General features: G+C 38.6%; 2 protein-coding genes across 6 annotated transcripts in view; one reads left to right on the top strand and one right to left on the bottom strand.

The window, feature by feature from the left end:
- Nucleotides 1-18,094, bottom strand: part of LOC144633953 (uncharacterized) — a 29,835-nt gene extending 11,741 nt beyond the window's left edge. The window contains exons 1-3 of one of the 3 annotated variants that reach the window (XM_078492879.1): nucleotides 17,739-18,094; nucleotides 16,219-17,015; nucleotides 14,330-15,338 (exon numbers count right to left, since the gene is read on the bottom strand). In XM_078492879.1, coding sequence (XP_078349005.1) covers nucleotides 14,998-15,338; nucleotides 16,219-17,015; nucleotides 17,739-18,094 — 1,494 coding nt within the window. In that variant the 3' untranslated portion in view covers nucleotides 14,330-14,997. Of the gene's footprint in view, nucleotides 1-921; nucleotides 1,083-14,329; nucleotides 15,339-16,218; nucleotides 17,016-17,738 lie in introns of those variants that run through there. The other 2 variants (XM_078492880.1, XM_078492881.1) reach the window with 2 other exon arrangements.
- LOC144632021 (microfibril-associated glycoprotein 4-like) lies at nucleotides 4,326-12,936 on the top strand. Of its 3 annotated transcripts, XM_078490605.1 has the most exons (8): nucleotides 4,326-4,392; nucleotides 4,734-4,809; nucleotides 6,069-6,248; nucleotides 8,465-8,530; nucleotides 9,186-9,308; nucleotides 9,815-9,937; nucleotides 11,650-12,033; nucleotides 12,415-12,936. In XM_078490605.1, the coding sequence occupies exons 3-8, from the start codon at nucleotides 6,071-6,073 to the stop codon at nucleotides 12,666-12,668; spliced, it is 1,128 nt and encodes a 375-aa protein (XP_078346731.1). In that variant the 5' UTR covers nucleotides 4,326-4,392; nucleotides 4,734-4,809; nucleotides 6,069-6,070; the 3' UTR covers nucleotides 12,669-12,936. The 3 variants fall into 3 exon arrangements, with proteins under 3 accessions (XP_078346731.1, XP_078346733.1, XP_078346732.1); XM_078490607.1 differs by lacking the exon at nucleotides 9,815-9,937 and having other exon boundaries at nucleotides 4,327-4,392; XM_078490606.1 differs by lacking the exon at nucleotides 4,326-4,392 and having other exon boundaries at nucleotides 4,454-4,809.

Below are 18,094 nucleotides of genomic sequence, written 5' to 3'. Positions count from 1 at the left end.
TATTCACAAACAAGTCAAAATAAATTTATAATGGCCTTCTCTGCGGTTCGAAATATCATACGTTACTGCGTAGTGTGTTCAAAACGTGACTTAAGTGAAAGCAGGAGCCTGGTGAAAATATAACGTTAAAATGGAGAAGAACTTCTGAAGAGGCATGCGCAACTGTTCGAATAACAAAACTGAAAACTATAGGTTTAAATTGCTGAAGGCATGCATCTGAACACTCACAAATAGCCTCCCACGCAGGCGTTTTAGGGGCGATCTTGTTTTACTAACTCAGAACCGGCACTTGCTCAAAGTGCAATTAAGTCTAAATAAATCCAGGATTAGCGGAAATGTTGATTAAAGTTAGTTTTGTAGCATTTCATTGAGGTTCTCTGTTAATAAGTTTTTTTACCTTTGGATATTTTTCTGTGCTTTATGTCAAACTTTTCAGAACACTAGCACTAGCTGTGGAAAATACTGTTACACAAGAAAAGTCAAAACCTCGATTGGCCTTAAATCAGTGGTGTTGGCGCTAATTAGGTTTCGTACAAGCGGCCCAGTATTGAGTCTTGTAAGGTTGCACTCATAATAAATTGTCGTTTTCGTGATTGATGCAAATCGATTTAGTTCGACTAAAATCTCTTTCTGTTTTGTTAGATGTGATACGCATTGCACCTTTGGGTCATACACAGACTTAAAAGTTGAAGCGACATTAGTATTTACTTAAAGTTGCCAATTTACGAGTGCAAAGTTCTGCAAAATGGCGGCAAAAACACTGGCTTGTCGCGTGTTTCGTCAACATGGATATCGTATCTAACTGCACAAGAAATTTGCATACGCTATTCCATGGATCACACACAGACCCATTATACGTTGCAGAAGGGCCACACTTATAGAATCGTGAAATGAAATCAATAATTCAAGAAAATACCCTACTTGGCGTTATGATTTGCACTGACTCTATGATGTTGAAATGATGATGTATCTTTCAGAATGAAAGCGATGTAACGTTGTGGTTGACAAGCATGAATGCTGCAAAAACACTGATAAAAGTCAATTAACAAAACGCAATTACTGGGCGAATGTGCGGTTGGGTTCGGTTCAGTGATTCGCTAACAGCTTTCCATCACGGGTCAGAGAGTTTCAAGATCGCAGGGTGAGCAAAACAAAACCGACGTGTATTAGACAGCATGATGCCTCGGAAAAAAAGTTCACCCAGGCAATCCAGGCACGATATTTTGTTACGTCATACGTTACGTCATTTGCTGAACCTTGTTTCTTTTAGAGATATTAAGCATCACGATTGTTCTCCCGGCCTGACCAATCGATGAAAATCGATAAACAGAAATCAATCGTTATCAAACGTTAATTCCAATCGATGACCATTCAATAAACATAGTTGTCGCTCCTAGTACTGCTGACCTGCGTGTCTTGTCCCAGCAAATCAACTCACGTTGTTTAATTGCTGAAAATTGTTGTTAATATAATTTTTGTTGTTGTTGTTGTTGTTGTTTTCTTTTTCAGTTTTTCGTAATGTAATTTGTTTTTGCACGTAAATCTCTTGCTTCGTCTGTGTATCATTTGGAAGAGATTTTCAATTTCAGGGCCTTTTTCACTCTTCGTCTTTTAGAGTGTGGTGGCTGGTAAGAGATTGTAGAAACAGCATTCACCGACAAGGAGTGGTATGAGAATTTCCGTGTTTCCAAAGCAACATTTCAATTCATTGTCTTAGCGATAAGGCAAAGTTGTTTGCACGTCAAAATTTATCCGTGCCGAACCAATTTTTTTTTTTGGTACGCTTACGCCCACTTTACCTAGGGAAACCTTCTAGGTACCTTCTAGGTGAAATGTCTTCGTGCAACCGCAGCTATTGTCTCAGCACAGGGAGACCACAACAGTAAAAAAAATTAAATAAATAAATAAAAGAATATTATTCACGTGGTTTCGTTCGTTTTCTGTGTTGTTTTTCTTTATGCGTAGTCGATAGACACGACATCACTGTTGTCGTATGCTGAGCTGTCTTGTGCGCGAGCGGATTTCAGATATGCAAATTTCCTCTTTTCTTAATAATAATTGACAAGGGTGGCAACTCTTTCACCAAACGATTTGAACACGCTTTACGAAATCGCTTTGAACTCTTTTCTTTCTCGCCTTTTTGCGACCAAAATCGACACCAAAGAATGCTGGATAAATTTTGAATACGCTCACCTGTCTGTTTCCTGAAAAGAAGCGTTTTCCATAGAGAATTTGAGCTCCCTTTTAGATGTTTTCCTCGGGTTTTTTTTTTTCGTTATAGCTGCGGCCAGTTACCTTGGCACATTCGTCAGCGATTTACGCGCCATCAAGTGCGAATCAACTACGCTCCCTCCCTCGCAGAGATTTTTTTGCGCGAACACTTACTTTTCCCGCTCGGTTCAAAATTGTGCACGATCGAACAAACAATCTATTTAATCGTTTGTTTTGTCCATTAGTAAAATAAATATATAAAAAATAACAGCTTTGACCGTGTAGTTCTTAAGTTATTAGCCTCGAATGGTTCGCGCAAAAAATCTCTGCGAGGGAGGGAGCGTAGTTGATTCGCACTTTGATGGCGCGTAAATCGCTGACGAATGTGCCAAGGTAACTGGCCGCAGCTATAACGAAAAAAAAAACCCGAGGAAAACATCTAAAAGGGAGCTCAAATTCTCTATGGAAAACGCTTCTTTTCAGGAAACAGACAGGTGAGCGTAATTCAAAATTTATCCAGCATTCTTTGGTGTCGATTTTGGTCGCAAAAAGGCGAGAAAGAAAAGAGTTCAAAGCGATTTCGTAAAGCGTGTTCAAATCGTTTGGTGAAAGAGTTGCCACCCTTGTCAATTATTATTAAGAAAAGAGGAAATTTGCATATCTGAAATCCGCTCGCGCACAAGACAGCTCAGCATACGACAACAGTGATGTCGTGTCTATCGACTACGCATAAAGAAAAACAACACAGAAAACGAACGAAACCACGTGAATTATATTCTTTTATTTATTTAATTTTTTTTTACTGTTGTGGTCTCCCTGTGGTCTCAGCAAAAGATTCGGACGAAAATAAATTTAGCTAAGCAGAATACAAGTGCGATAGTACAATAGTTACATCTGAGCAGAATTTCTTGCTGAATAGCTGTATCTGAGCAGATGGAATATCATCAAGTATAATTATAGTTACATCAAAGCAGCATTTTTCAAAAGAATATTTTTATCTAAGCAGAGCTAAGCAGAATGACCGCAGAGTTAAGCAGAATGTCCACAACATTTGCTACATCTGGACATAATTTTAAACAAAAAGAACATACACATATCTAAACGGAATGTCAACTTGTAGCAGAATACATGTAGTGTTTCATGTGTAATAGCTTCTTCCAGGCAGCATTTCCATCAAAGGTACATCTTTTAGCAGAATGGAAAGTACAATAGCTGCATCTTAGCAGAATTCCAGCAGAATAGCTGTATCAAAGCAGAATGTCAAGCATAATGACCACATCTGAGCAGCATTTTCAGCAGAAAGGATATAACTATTGGAACAGAATTGAGAGCAGATTAACCAATGAAAAAAATTGAGGGCAGAATAATTAAATCTGAGCAGAATTTTTAGAAGAAAACATCTATCTTAGCAGAAATGGGAGCAGTATATAGAAACAGAATTTCCAATAGGAAAGACTGTTGTAAAGACCACCGACAGCGGAACAAATAAGCTAATTATTTTAAAGCAAAATAGAACTAAGACTGTGTCAAGATATTCACTTGCATATTGCGCAACTTTTGGAACGGTCGTTTCGATAGAATTGTCGGTATTTAACAACGGCATGCTAGGTAACCACCACGTGCAATAATTATCTTTTTTTAGCTGCACACAAAAAAATCAAACAATAACTAAGCGGACGTCGATATTGCCCTAACGCGAGCCGTTCCACTAATAACATCCACTTTGCTCTGTACTTAGTGGCTCGTTTGATTCGCAGTAGACCGCTGGATACGGAAACCGAGGGCGCGCGCGGGCATGAAAAACAAAATGGCGGAGGATCGTGGCGGAACGAGCCATTTCTCGATTTAGTGTGTCATTCAGTGTTGCTTCGTGCATTTTACTAACTCTATCGACACGAAACGAGCGACTTATAGCAAGTCTATATTTATCCTCGCCAGCGTATCAAAACTCTTACACTAGACTGGGCTTTTGACTTTAAAACTAATCGTGTTCCCTCCGACAATGTCACATTTTTGACTCGTCGGGTTTATGCCAATCAGAAGTCAGAGAATTGTCTTTGTAACCAATAGTACAACTCGTGAGGTCATTAGTAACCAATAGAAAAACTACATGTAATTTAATCCTTAAGGTTATTCTTTAAAATGCCAGTGCTCATTTTCAAAAGAGCACTTTATGTTTAGGTAAGCAGAGACGAAGTATGTTTTAGTGCTTTTTTTGGTATTTATTCTTTATGTCTTGAGTACTGTAATCGGCCTTCCAAAGGGTTTTGGCGACAGGCGATATTGTTCCAAAAGAGCTAAACATGTAGCAACGATCTTGTTCCAGAGCACCAACAGCCAACAGAAACTAGCACTGAAAGGGTGTATATTTGCGACAGCGACAACCTTTCCCTCACCAAATAGGTGACAGGTGGGTTGGAAATGACCGAAAAAGCGACATCAGAAACCCCCTTGGAAGGCCTCTGTAATGATATGTAATATCTGCTTGTTTTCTGTTTAATCGTTCGTATATTACTTTGCAGGTTTGTACTTTTTTATAACTAAAGGGGCCACTTTGGAACATTTACTTTCTTCTCACTCTGCGTGACCCGACTAAAGGTAAGTTCAAATGTCGTTTTAATAACCATGTTTTTTTGTTTGTTTGTTTTTTATAATAACTATTTTGAGCATTATTTGTGAAGTTTCCACCACTCCTCTTCTAGAAGGATTCAATCGCTTCGCTAAAATGATTAAAACTTACAATAGACTTAAATATTTCAGTGACCTGGCGCTTTTCAAAACATTACAATCAAAGAAGCTTTACAAACGCCTTCGGGTTTTCCCATATTCGACTGCAGTAAAAAAGATATGTGTAATTTTGTAAAATCGAGAGGTAAAATAACCAGAGTGGGGGTTATGTTTATCTACCACACCTTCAGATGTGACACAGACTGCTGTAACCATTTCAGGTTCAAAATTTATTTTATTTTTTAATAACGTTTTCTCATTTGTCAAGCAAATAAGAAGGGATGGTCTTAGGATTTTATTTAGCAGGAAATTTTAACGATTTAGTCATAACTTTTTAGACCTTAAGAGTTATTTTTTAAGTGCAAGCAGAATTCTTGCAGAATAGCTGTATCTAAGCAGAATGTCATGTATAATGGCCACATCTGAGCAGAATTTCCAGCAAAAAGAATAATATTGTAACAAAATTGAGAGCAGATATACCTGACAAGAATTGAGAGCAGAATATCTAAAGCTGAGCAGAAATTTCAGAAGAAAACATCTATCAGAGCAGAAATGAGAGCAATTCCCAGATCATCATCTGATACAATTGCTTGTTTTAAATTGGACAACTTAAAAAGGGTGAAAAAAAAAAGTTTCCTAGTTTTAACAAATAATTAAAACTACCAAAGACGATCTTGTAATTTTGCAGAAAACGATCTATACTTTTTTGACATAGTCACAGCAAGAAAGGATGACATTTTGAGAAGGTGGATCCCGGCCCCACCATAAAAACAAGGGACAGTGGATTCAAACACCCAGCTATCCAGCCGGTCATTTTGTCAAGTGATTTTACCTTTTCTGGTCACGAAACAAAACTTGAGGGAATCAAAAGCTTGCACCTTTTTTTGTCAATATGAGATCTTTATAAGGCATGCAGTCTTTACTCGATCGAATTCATGAAGAGTTTTACTGTCCCTGTTTGGAATTAAACGCTGCCTTTGCATCAGTATATCGATCTGGAAAGTATTTCTAAATCAAGGAACAATAAACTTTTACGTGACCGTCCAAATGTGAACCTGTTGTTGCCCGAAGGCTCAGTGTAAACAAAAACGGTGTTTCACTATAATTTACAATGCATTTTCCATTCATAGTAATGGCCACTCATATGAAGATCGGTCTTTTGACTTGTCTGTTGTTGCTCATGATTTTGATGGAAGAAGTAAAACCAGTCCTAGCTGGGCACATTGAACGGCTAAAACAAAGGACAAAAATATTGGAAGAGAACATGAAAAAAATGGAAGAAAGGATGAAAGCTCTAGAAGAATGCAAAGGTTAGTGTACACACTATCGGTCTTGTGTTCTGGCAAACGTACGTGAAAAGTCATATAGGTAAAAGGTAAAAAGGTAAAGTCTGTGTCCGAGCCAAGTGGCCCATACAGCCGGAGCTTTTCCCTGTTTCTGTAACATTAAGCGACTAAGAGTATTTCTACTCCCCTGAATGGGATGCTAGTCCATCGCAGGGTTACCCCCAGCAGTAAATTTGCCGGTACCCATTTATACACCTAGGTGGAGAGAGGCACTGTGAGAGTTTTAAAGTGTCATGCCCAAAAACACAACGCAGCGCCCCGGCCAGGGTTCGAACTGGGCCGTTTGACTCGGAGTCGAGCGAGCTAACCATTAGGCCACCGCGCCTCGAAAAGTCATATACTCAACCTAAACAGGCCGCGTCATTCTTCGTCACAATAAAGTTGCCATCTTTATCTTTTTTGCCCCTTTAACTATATTTGAACCAGGGAATGGAAATAGGCAATGACGGACTGTTTAAGTCAATATGACCTTTTTATATTAAAACGAATGCCATCAAACGCTGTAACTTAATCTTGTCACTGTTTACTGAACTTATGTTACATAAAGCCATATTTTTACAGGATTTTTTTTGAAAGGTCGAATTTTCTATACTGTCCCATGTTTGCTTATTTCACTACTAATATAGCATTAAAATGATATGATGCGGTACGGTGCGATACGATACGATACGATGTGATGTGATGTGATGTGATGTGATGTGATGTGATGTGATGTGATGTGATGTGATGTGATGTGATGTGATGTGTTACAGTTATTTCAATAAACATTGTCAGATCAAAGCTTAAAGGCAAGACCGAATTGTGGTCTGCGTATTCACAGGAATTTTGCAAATTGGTCTATAGGAAATGTACAAGTTTGTATTTTTGCACGTGAAGAATTCTTGAATTTGTTTTCCTCTTAGAAGGCCTTTCTCTCTAGCTTTAACTTTCATTGTAAAAATGGCTTTTAGTTTGGAAAAGTCTTTAAATATTTAGTGAGACTTAAAGTACCTTGATTCCACATGTCTGCAGAGAAAGAATAAGTACAAATTCGCGTTTGTTTGTTATTATCTATTAGACAAGTATTCAACACGTGCAGTTGATCTCTTCTTCTATCCATACCTTTCAGTCTTGTCTTTAAGCCTTTGGTCGGATAACATTAATTGAAATAGCCGTATGATACGACATGATAAATGATGTACTATTTCAAAAACGAGTGCGAGTGTTTCATCACGATTTCCAAACACGAGAAAACAGATGAAAGCACGAGGCCGCTTCGGCCGAGTGCTTTCATCTGTTTTCGAGTGTTTGGAAATCGTGATGAAACACGATGCACGAGTTTTTGAAATGACTTCTCTAAAGAAACAATACAAAATTATGCAGTGTCGTATTTTTTCCCATTTTTCTTTAAAATGCCTTGTATGTGTGATTTGTTGTATTCAGTCGGCATTCATTGTATTTGTGAGCTTTTGTTTTTAATTATCCAATAGTTTCGCGTTGCACCAAATTTGTATTCTAAAAGCGTTGTGAACTTGAAGGGATTTACATATTGTTTTTGCCATGGCCGAAGGAAGGTTTCGCTCCCCGAAAACAATCGAGGAAGAAGAACTTTGCGTAGAGAGAGCAGTACCGAAGTCTACCAGATATAAAAATAAGTGGGCATAGGGATTTTGGAGGATTGGCAACGAGTGCGAAGTGTCAATGTTCCAATACTCGAGGTTGGTGGAGTTTTTAAAGAGTATGAATTGCACAAAGTTCAGCCGCTTACAGTAAGTGCGACAATTAGTGTCGATTCCAGCAGTGAGTCCGTGTCACGGAAGGAAGAAAAAGTTTCTCAGAATGTGGATATGGATACTATGCGTCTGTTTTGGCGACTTTAAGAAATGTACTGTAAACTTAATTTCAAATGACTTAGGCTTGTCAGTTTGTAATTTGAAATGTTTTTCCTGGTCACTGTTTATTAAAAATTAATGATTCATGTAAAGCTGTGTTTGAGTAATATATGAATATGCAGATTAAGAAAATTTTTTCACTAGTGTGAAAACGTGATGAAACACTAGTGATGAAAACGTGATGAAACACTAGTGATTTTCAACTGGTGTTTCATTGAGTTTCCAACTCATCCACCTGACCCGAATGGGGCGCTCTGGTTGGCTTATAACGTCATGAATTATTAATGAGCTTGAGAAATTATGTTTCAGCCTGCTCAAAGATAAAAGAACTTAATGAAACGGTCAGTGAGTTGCAGGAAAAGAAACCCAAACCAGGTAAGTAGAATACAGCGTGTTTTGATGGGTACCACGACTTTTTTTCTTTCCAAAACTGTGCTGGAAAAGAGCTTACTTTTTTGACAAAACAACTCCTACAGTGTAAGTTATTGTCATTCACGCGTGATTAGATATAAAGAGGAACAGTTGTGGACACTTGCCATTATACAGCTAATTCGAGAAAGGTTGTCGGAAAAATGCTGGAAAGTGCACGCGACAAGACCGAAAGGTGGTCTGGGTATTTACTTGAATTTTGAATATTGGCCTAGATGAAATGTACAAGTTTGTATTTTTGCACTTGAAGATTTTGTTTTTCATCTCAGCAGGCCTTTTTTCTGTAGCTTTACTTTTAATGACGCATGTCTTTGAGTTTAGAAAATTCTTCTAGAATTCAGAGTAGCTAAAAGTACCTTGTTTCGTAGCTAAAAGTACCTTGTCGTCATCTTATTAGTATTCTGCAAGTGTAGTAGCTCTCTTCTTCTACCCACACTACCGTTCGGTCTTGTCGCGTGCACTTTTGTGCTTTTTTTTTCCGACAACCCGTCTCGAATTAGCTGTAAAGGTCAATAACACGTACTTGCCACATAATGGCATATTTGATATCCTCTCATTTTCATTGCACATGTCCATTGATTTTTGCTTTGTTTTGCAATAGATGTGGATGAGTGCAGTGCTTCTATCTCTGTCTGTGACGTCAATGCTGATTGTCAGAATACTGTCGGTTCTTATATTTGTTCTTGTAAGGCTGGATTTACTGGAGATGGCAAAACCTGTACTGGTAGGTTTGGCAGAATTGTAAGGGGGGAAGTCTCGAGCCATGCGGCCCATACTGCCGGAGCTTATCCCGGTTCCCGTAGCATTAAGCGACTAGGAGTATTTCTACTCCCCCCTGGATTGGATGCTAGTCCATCACAGGGTTACCCTCAGCATTATGTCGCCGGTACTCATTTATATACCTGGGTGGAGAGAGGCACTGTGAAAGTAAAGTGTCTTGCCCAAGAACACAACACAGTGACCCCGGTCAGAGCTCGAACCCGGACCGTTCGATCCGGAGTCTAGGGCGCTAAACATTAGGCCACCGCGCCTTCAAACCACATGGTTATGTTACTCGTATTACGTACGAAATGCATCACATGGCCCGACTTTTATTTTTATTTGACAGTTATACACCATTGAAGTTACCAGTCGGTAGTTACCGTACATTCACCTAATGGTATTTTTATTGTTCTCTCATTTTCTTTGCATATTGATTGTTGTTGGTTTTGCTTTTTTATCTTTCGATAGATGTGGACGAATGTAGCACTTCTGGCTCTGTCTGTGATGTCAATGCTGAATGTCAGAATACTGTCGGTTCTTATATTTGTTCTTGTAAAGCTGGATTTACTGGAGATGGCAAAACCTGTACTGGTAGGTTTGGCAGAATTGTAAGGGGGGAAGCCTCGAGCCATGCGGCCCATACTGCCGGAGCTTATCCCGGTTCCCGTAGCATTAAGCGACTAGGAATATTTCTACTCCCCCTTGGATAGGATGCTAGTCCATCACAGGGTTACCCCCAGCATTATGTCGCCGGTACTCATTTATATACCTGGGTGGAGAGAGGCACTGTCTGTGACGTCAATGCTGAATGTCAGAATACTGTCGGTTCTTATATTTGTTCTTGTAAAGCTGGATTTACTGGAAACGGCGGATCTTGCTCAGGTGAGAGTTTTCAGAGTTAGTTGAGTTGATGGTATACGTATCACATGTAGCTCTCTGTGTACGGTGCGTAATAAACAACAGAGAAAGTTACTCAAGGAAAGAAGACATGCGAAGATTTACTAAAGAAATGAATAATTAACTTAACCACTGCTTCCTCAGTACAAAGATAGTACTCGTTTTTCTGGAAACGTCTAACTTAGGGACTGTATCACTTGCTTTAACGAAACCCATTGTTGATATAAAAAAAGTGTTTTTGAAGTTTTTCCCCTTCTATAAATTCTTCTCTACGTTTTTGATTGAGTTTTTTAACTATTATACATATAAAATAATAGTTATTGGAAATATGAACGTTTATTCGTTTGTATCACGATGGAATCGCTTTGAGTTGTTGACCTAAAATACACAAGCCAGAGATACCATTAAGGCCAATTGTATGTATCGTTTGTAAACACCTTCGCTTACAATTTGTCCAGTATTGAACGCAAGTATTGTTTAATAAGTACTTCATTTTTGACCGTGTCATTTGACATTTCCATATTACTTCATATTTGACAGAATTTGGCGTGTTTTGTTGAATTTTTATGCTTCAAATAGCAAAATATAACAATCGACCTATCGCCTGATGCAGACCAGCAGTATTGCAGACGAAGAGTCGCAATTAATTATAACACCTCAAAGCAATTCCATCATGAGACAAACGACTAAACGTAACGTAAATTAGATTATTCATGAAGCTTAGATAAATTGTAATAAATTCTATATTTATTCTTTTTCAGCCAGAATTGCTGGTTATGTTGCCAATATAACAAGGAACATTTTTGCTTTCAACTTTTTTTTCCAAAACTTTTGGTCACTTTATGCTGATTTATGCTAATTAGATTAATATATTCAAACATTTTATGGGATGTTTCGAACAAAAGTATTATTTCCTGAAAGCCTGTTTCATGACCTTTCAAAAGAGGTATGTCTTTCTTCTCAGATGTAAATATCTTCTGAGAAAAAAAAAAAGGATTAAATGTCGTCAATTTTTGACAGTTTTGTTTTCAGACAAAATAATAATTATTTCTGATTTTCATTCGTACATCATTAAAAGTGCATAATATTTGCCGTTATGCAGATCTTTCCCAGTTCAGCCCCTTTTTCTTGGGAAGTTATTTTACAAGGGGAAGAAACTTTCCAATAAGGAGCATTAGAGTACGACAATGTTTCCTTAGGCAAAAGAAGTGATCCTTATGCGCTCTAAAGCTTCGCCCTGTATTAAATGAAGAGCATCGACTTAATATTTAAAACGACGATCTTCATTTTTACTCGGGTGCATTTTTTGCACATATTCTCAAATCTCCTTTTTAAACAACAATTTCTTTAAAATAAGACTTGGTTTTGCATTACGACGTTAAATGCCGTTCTTTTCTGTTATACAGCTGTCCAAAAGGACTGTGCTGAGCTGTTCAAGACTGGAAAACAAAAAAGTGGTGTTTATGCAATCAACCCCGATGGTTCAAATGCCTTTGATGTGTTCTGCGATCAAACAATAGCCGGTGGGGGGTGGACAGTGTTCCAGAAGAGACTGGACGGCTCAGTCGATTTTTATCGCGGGTGGGATGACTACAAACGGGGCTTCGGTAATCTAACTGGTGAATTTTGGCTAGGGCTAGAGAAGATACATCGACTGACCAGCAGTGGGCAATTCAAGCTACGTGTTGATCTGGAAGACTATGCAGGAAAAACTGGTTATGCCGAGTACGATTCTTTAGCAATTGCTAGTGAGGGGGATAAGTACAAACTGAGCTTAGGAAGTTACTCAGGTTTGTGCACTAATAAAGATGATGATGATGATGATGATGATGATGATGATGACGACTACGATTATTATTATTTTGTAATTCGTTTCCCTGCTAGTTGCTATTTTGTATCTCACGCGACCTCAATGTTTATAAATCATTATTTTTGGTTAAAAAGCGTGAATGAGTTTTTTTTTATTGTAGCTAGCAAATCACTCTCTTTTTTTCAATTTGTGTTTGATATAAGCAAAGTTTGCTACGAGCAAAAGTTAACAGAAAATGTTGTTTTCTTTCTCTGACCAACCTATTTGGTATTCGCTGCCCTTTATAACTACTTGTTTTCTTGCAGTTTCTTAGCGCATTCAAGGGAATACGCCGTATTATATTTCTGCTTTTTTGGTTTAGGAACCTCTGGAGATTCGCTTACCTATCATAATGGTCATCCATTCACAACAAAAGATCAAAACAACGACCCCGAATACTACAACTGCGCGGTGCACTATAGCGGAGCCTGGTGGTACAACAGATGTTACGGGACCAACATGAATGGTATCTACCATCAAGGACAATACAAGGGAACTGATGGTATTATTTGGTGGGCTTTTTCGGGTTATTCAGTTAAAAGAGCTGAAATGAAGATCAGACCGGTTAATTTTTAACTTAACCTTTGGCTGTCCTCATAAACATGACAAAAAAAAATAAAATAATAATTATAATAATAATAATAATAATAATAATAATAATAATAACAATGATAAATTTAATAAGTGTAACATGAATATTGTAACAGGAACTCTCCCCGTTAAGCCCGCAAGGGTTTGTTAAGAGCTGCTGCTCCATAAGGAATAGGGTATTAAAGACATCTTTGTAAACATGCAATATCTTTATGGGCAAATAAAGATTGATTGTTGGTGTGGTATTGTTAAAGATAGACCTTTAAAGAAGCTTTCCTGCGACGTTTTTTAAAACGTTTTTAAATGCTTTAAAACATTTATTTTAGTGATGTCCAAAATTTTCCATTTAACAGAAACTCTGAATAATAGTTTTCTAAGGTAGAAAACATCAGAAAACAAAAATGGCCGTTTTTGCCAGGAGCTCCGTTTGTGAAGTAGCCCTTTTAGTTGGTCACGCCGTTGCAAACAGATCTGCCAATTACAGTCTATCAGTTTAAGCGTCGTCTAAACGACACGAGCAATTTATTTGTAACAAATACATTTGATGGTGTAGATGGCCCAAGAAATATTTCTCAACAGTTTAAAGCAGTTTAGTGCGCTAGTAATGTTTGACAGCAGAGATACGCATAAACAAGACGTGCACAGTGCAATGTGGGAGATTGAAAGATTGGGGACCACCAATGCTGTAGCAATACTTGCCACATTTTATGTGAAGTGTCGGTGCGCTAGTAATGATCGACAGCAGAGATACGCATAAACAAGCTAAGGCGAGCACAGCCGGTCAAGTGGGAGATTGAGAGATTGGCGACCACCAATTCTGTCGCAATACGTATACTCGTCACATTTTATGTGGCGTGTCGTTTACAAACATATTTGTCACATAGAAATTGGCCAATTTTCGTCGTCTAAAGAAGTAAATAAAAAATTTTACATAAACTTGTCACATGAAAATTGCTCGTGACGAAACTTTAGTGTTTGTGTGGGCGGAATATGCTTGACAAATATTTCTTTGCAAAAATGAGTAAAAATAATCAGCGTAAACAGTCATTTCACGCAAGTTATCCAACCGACTTTTCACAACTCTTCGATTTTTCTTTATTGGAAACGTCCAACATTTTTTCAAGCATCAGGAAAGTTGCCTTCTGCTGCGTTACAGCTAATGTCATTTTCATAGTCTGTACTCTGATCGACTGTAACTTTCGAACCAGTGAGCGCGCGAGAATTTTTCCAGCAACCAGTATGACCATAAGTGTAATTTTAGTTTTTTCCAGTGTTAACACTGTAGACAATGTATGCTGTGTGGCTAATTCTGCAAGTGAGTACTCTAAACACAGAATTAATTGTCCCATTCTTAGCTAACTCATCAGTTGGAACTGAAACGGCCCAAATCCCCCTTCACTTCCCCTCCGCTTTAGACATTAATAAAAAATGGACGTCAGCGAGCTGATTTTTGAGCTTTAATTTCTTAAAGCTAAAATTAAGGGTCATTTTAAGGCTTATCCTGTTTATAAGCTAACCTGTTATACATAAAAAACAAGTAAATGCGGACAATTGTCTTAAATTTTTTTCAGTTTTTATCGAAAACTTCACTCCAATTCTTATTGCGCGACCCCCGTACAACACTTGTAGTTTAATGGTATGGATAAGCCTTAAAATCACCCTTAATTTTAATTTTTGAATAACGATCAGCATGTATGATACAACTTAGTTTTTGCAAAGTTTGAAAAAAATTTTCCGGGGGGAGTCCAGCGCCACCTTAAAGTTTTGAGCAGTTAAGGTGGCTCTGTACCTCCACCGGGAGATTGTTTACTATTTTGCAAAAAGTTGTATCTTAACATATTTTAACATCTTGTATTGTCAACAGACTAGTGTTCAATTAAAGGCGTTTAATGCAGAAAAAATCTTGTAGAGTACTTAACTAGAAACGATTACGATTATTTCGATATACCAGAAGCATGTGGCTTCTGGTTATACAAAATATTACAACTGATGTTCTTAAACCTGGTTAGTATAGCATACAAAACCCAAATATAGGTGAGAGCTTTGCTACTGGGATTAATATTGAAACAAAATTTAATTTGTTGTTCTACGGGCTACTTCGAGAAGTCTTGGCGGAAAGTGCGCAGGCTACTGGTTAGTCCAGTCCCTGAACACTCTCTCTTCCGCGCGCCTTTTATTTAAAGGGCGCGCGGAAGAGAGAGTTCAGGGACTGGACTGGCTATTGGTGTATCAGACAAAAGTCTTGACGGGTACAATCTACTGTTTAACAACAATCTACATCTACAAAAGAGAACTTTCCACACTTAACTACAATTTACATCCACAAACGTGAACACAAAAGAGAAAGCAGCAAAACTCCCGGTGTAGATCTCGCCAGGAAGGATGCTTCGTTCTTCGGCTTTTTCTTCTCTGGGGTTTCACATTCAGTTTCATCAGGGTTTAGTTGACAAGCAATCATTTTTCCTTTCCCTTCACCAGACAAGTAGGCTCCTTGCATGTAACTGTACCACTCCTCATGCAAGGCTTCACCAGCAAAGTAAAGTCGGCCAAGGTTCTGTCCAAGCTTGTTAAAATCGTCAGATGTAAAGCCCACGACAGGGTCTGAATACGAGCCTTGCGTGAACGGATCTTGTGACCAGCGGTAATAGTAAATCGCTAAAGAGAAGTAACAGAAAACACGTTAGCAAGAGTTGTACGTATTTCGTATGAAATGATGGATGTCAATAAATGCATAAATAGCTCTAAGGGATCACCGCGAGCCATATAGTGCAAGATGGAAAATACGCAATTCGCTGTTCACTCGCTGAATCCGCCAATGGCCTCAGTTGCTTGTCACCAATTATCAACGAATGATGCGAAAAAAACAACATTTGTTTACCCTCGGTAACTGATTTGGCACAAGTGCTAACCGATAGAAGCAGCTATCCATGATTACAAACCTGACACAACCAAAAAATTCACTTGTTTGGTAGCTACGTTCAAGTTTAACGCCCTAACAAGTCTACCTCGGAGGAGGGTCCAGAAAGGGGGAGGGGGGTATAAATCGCATTTCCCAACCCAAATTCTGCCCAAATCCCAATCCCCAGCCTTTTGTTTTCCCGAATTTCCAAACCCAGGCCCCAGTTTTATTGTTTATTTGTTTGTGATTCCCGGTCCCAGTGACCCAAATCCCATGTCCCAGTGAAAATTTTCTCAAATCCCAGTTTCCATTTGACCCCCTTTAGGCCCCTATTGGAGGCCATATCACTTAATGTAATTGCTTCTGAGTACTATGCACCATTTGTACGTTTCTCAATATTGAACTAAAATAATAATAATAATAATAATTTAATATTTCTAGTGCGCAATTTATACATGTGAATATGATCAAATGCGCATCACGAATTTAAAAAAAATTGCTTAAAACTACGTTATATAATACTAAAATACTTACATATGAACTCCCCATTCTATTGAAAAGCTAAAAAGTATATTGTACAAGTAATTGTTAAAGTATATTTTACAAGTATAAAACTGTAAGCTATTAACCCATTACCTGTTGCATCAGGAATGCCTTGTCCGTAAATCTTTCTCAGCATCTTCATGACCTCTGCCTTCGTTTCATTGTATGGTTGTCGTTCGATCCTTTTCCCTTCGTCCTCTGTCAAGACGATCAATAAAACGCCGCTGCCATTTGGCAAAATCCCTGGTCGATCCAAGTCCTGGAATATCGGGAAACGACCGCGTTCTTTAGATGCGTGCAGGATGTATTCGTGATCGTCCCAGAACTTGCTTGGAAATTTCAGAAAAATTGTCGTGTACACCGACATCGGGTCTTTAAAGATGACTTCTTTTTTCCATTCGGAGAGGGGTGGGTTGAAAGTGACAACGTCGCTGGCCAACACTCCATTACTGAATGTACACAGAGCATAATCTGCGGCAAACTTTTCGCCATCGGATGTGGAAACTTCAACCGATGTCTCAGAATACTTGATTTCCGTCACAGTTTTGTTTAATAGAATCTTGTTGGTCAAGGGTTTGTAGAGATCTTCAAACATGGACCAAAACCCGCGCTGGTCTGAAACAAAGTAGTCCTCTCCACGCTCAAAGAGCTGATGAAAAGATACCAGTTCTGGGCGCTTTGCGAACTCGAAGTCAAGGTTAAAGTATTCGACCACTTCCTCGATGGGTCGTTTAGCTTTCCATCCCATTAACTGTAGACCAACACGCGCTGGAATGTCAGGTAGCTTCTTTTCCTTCCTTGCTTCAATGTATTCTTCAACGCGTCCTTCCACTTTGTCGTAATACTCCTTGGACACTGACAAATCGGTGATGTCATTGCCTTGTTCGTCCCTGTGAAAATGAACCCATAAGTATAGTTGTATAGTGTCACTATTAGGTAACTGTCTATCACTGCAACACCTATAGAATCGGTGCCAATTTTTGTGGCAGCACTGCAGACAATGTATGCTGTTTGGCTCATTCTGCAAGTGAGTACACAGAACTTGTCCCATTCTAAGCTAAATCATCAGTTGGAACTGAAACAGCCCAAATGTGAATTCTTTACTGACCTTTACTTCGTTTGTCGCTTTTGAATCCCCTCTTCACTTCCCCTCCCCTTTGGAAATAAAACCCTGATTAAAAGGTGCCAACATTATGATTCAACATTTTTTTTTTTTTTGCCTTGTTGCGAAATTTTGCGGCGAATCGAAAGGGAAATTAACCCTGCTATGGATAAGCATCCAATCTGAGGGGGGAGTAGAAATACTCCTAGTCCAGTAGTCGCTTAATGCTACAGAAACCAGGATAAACTCCAGCAGTATGGGCCACTTGGCTCGACGCAAACTTTACCTTTTTTTACTATACAAATTTGATAATAAATACGTTAAATGTGTCTCGATAATTTTTTTTGTTTGTTTTCGAGTTCCCTCCTTAAATCACGAAATTCAGTTCTGGAGAAAATTTCCTGTAATAAGGCAAAACAACCCTAACGCTCCCAGAGTATTTCTTTTCTACCCTCTGCATGCTAGCTGAGCTGGAACGACGTTGGGGAAGCTCAACAGTCAATTGTCTCACCTTATGATAAAGTCGGAATAATTACAACGAATACCCTGGATGTTTTTCGCATCTCTTAGTTTCACAATCGGCGCTGTTTCTTCGTCGTCAGTAAAATGAATCCAATTCGCTCCTGCTTCCACGTAGAAACCCTCAAATGGTACAGAATGTATTCTGCCTCCAGTGTAGTTCTTCCCTTCAAGGATCAGAAAGTCAGTGATGCCTTTGTCCAGCAGTGTTTTTGCTGCTGTGATTCCGGAGAGTCCAGCGCCAAGGATGAGGATTTTAGTTTTGTTGACGTTTGTAGGTGAAGATAAAGATCTTTCCACCATGAACAGCAATAACAGCAGCAGGATCGCAGTTCTCGCAATGTGCAT

This window comes from Oculina patagonica, chromosome 12 (genome assembly GCF_052425735.1).
Source record: "Oculina patagonica isolate OP01 chromosome 12, crgOcupat, whole genome shotgun sequence".
NCBI classification, from domain to species: domain Eukaryota; kingdom Metazoa; phylum Cnidaria; class Anthozoa; order Scleractinia; family Oculinidae; genus Oculina; species Oculina patagonica.
Note: the sequence above shows the minus strand (reverse complement) of the source record. Positions and strands in the feature narration are given on the sequence as shown.

What these genes read in the sequence shown, in the direction of transcription:
- LOC144632021 (XM_078490605.1), top strand. Translation starts at nt 6,071, where the DNA reads ATGGCCACTCATATGAAGATCGGTCTTTTGACTTGTCTGTTGTTGCTC. An exon ending in GGAAAAGAAACCCAAACCAG is followed by an intron (nt 8,531 to 9,185) that starts GTAAGTAGAATA and finishes GTTTTGCAATAG; the next exon opens with ATGTGGATGAGTGCAGTGCT. An exon ending in GAGCTTAGGAAGTTACTCAG is followed by an intron (nt 12,034 to 12,414) that starts GTTTGTGCACTA and finishes TTTTTGGTTTAG; the next exon opens with GAACCTCTGGAGATTCGCTT.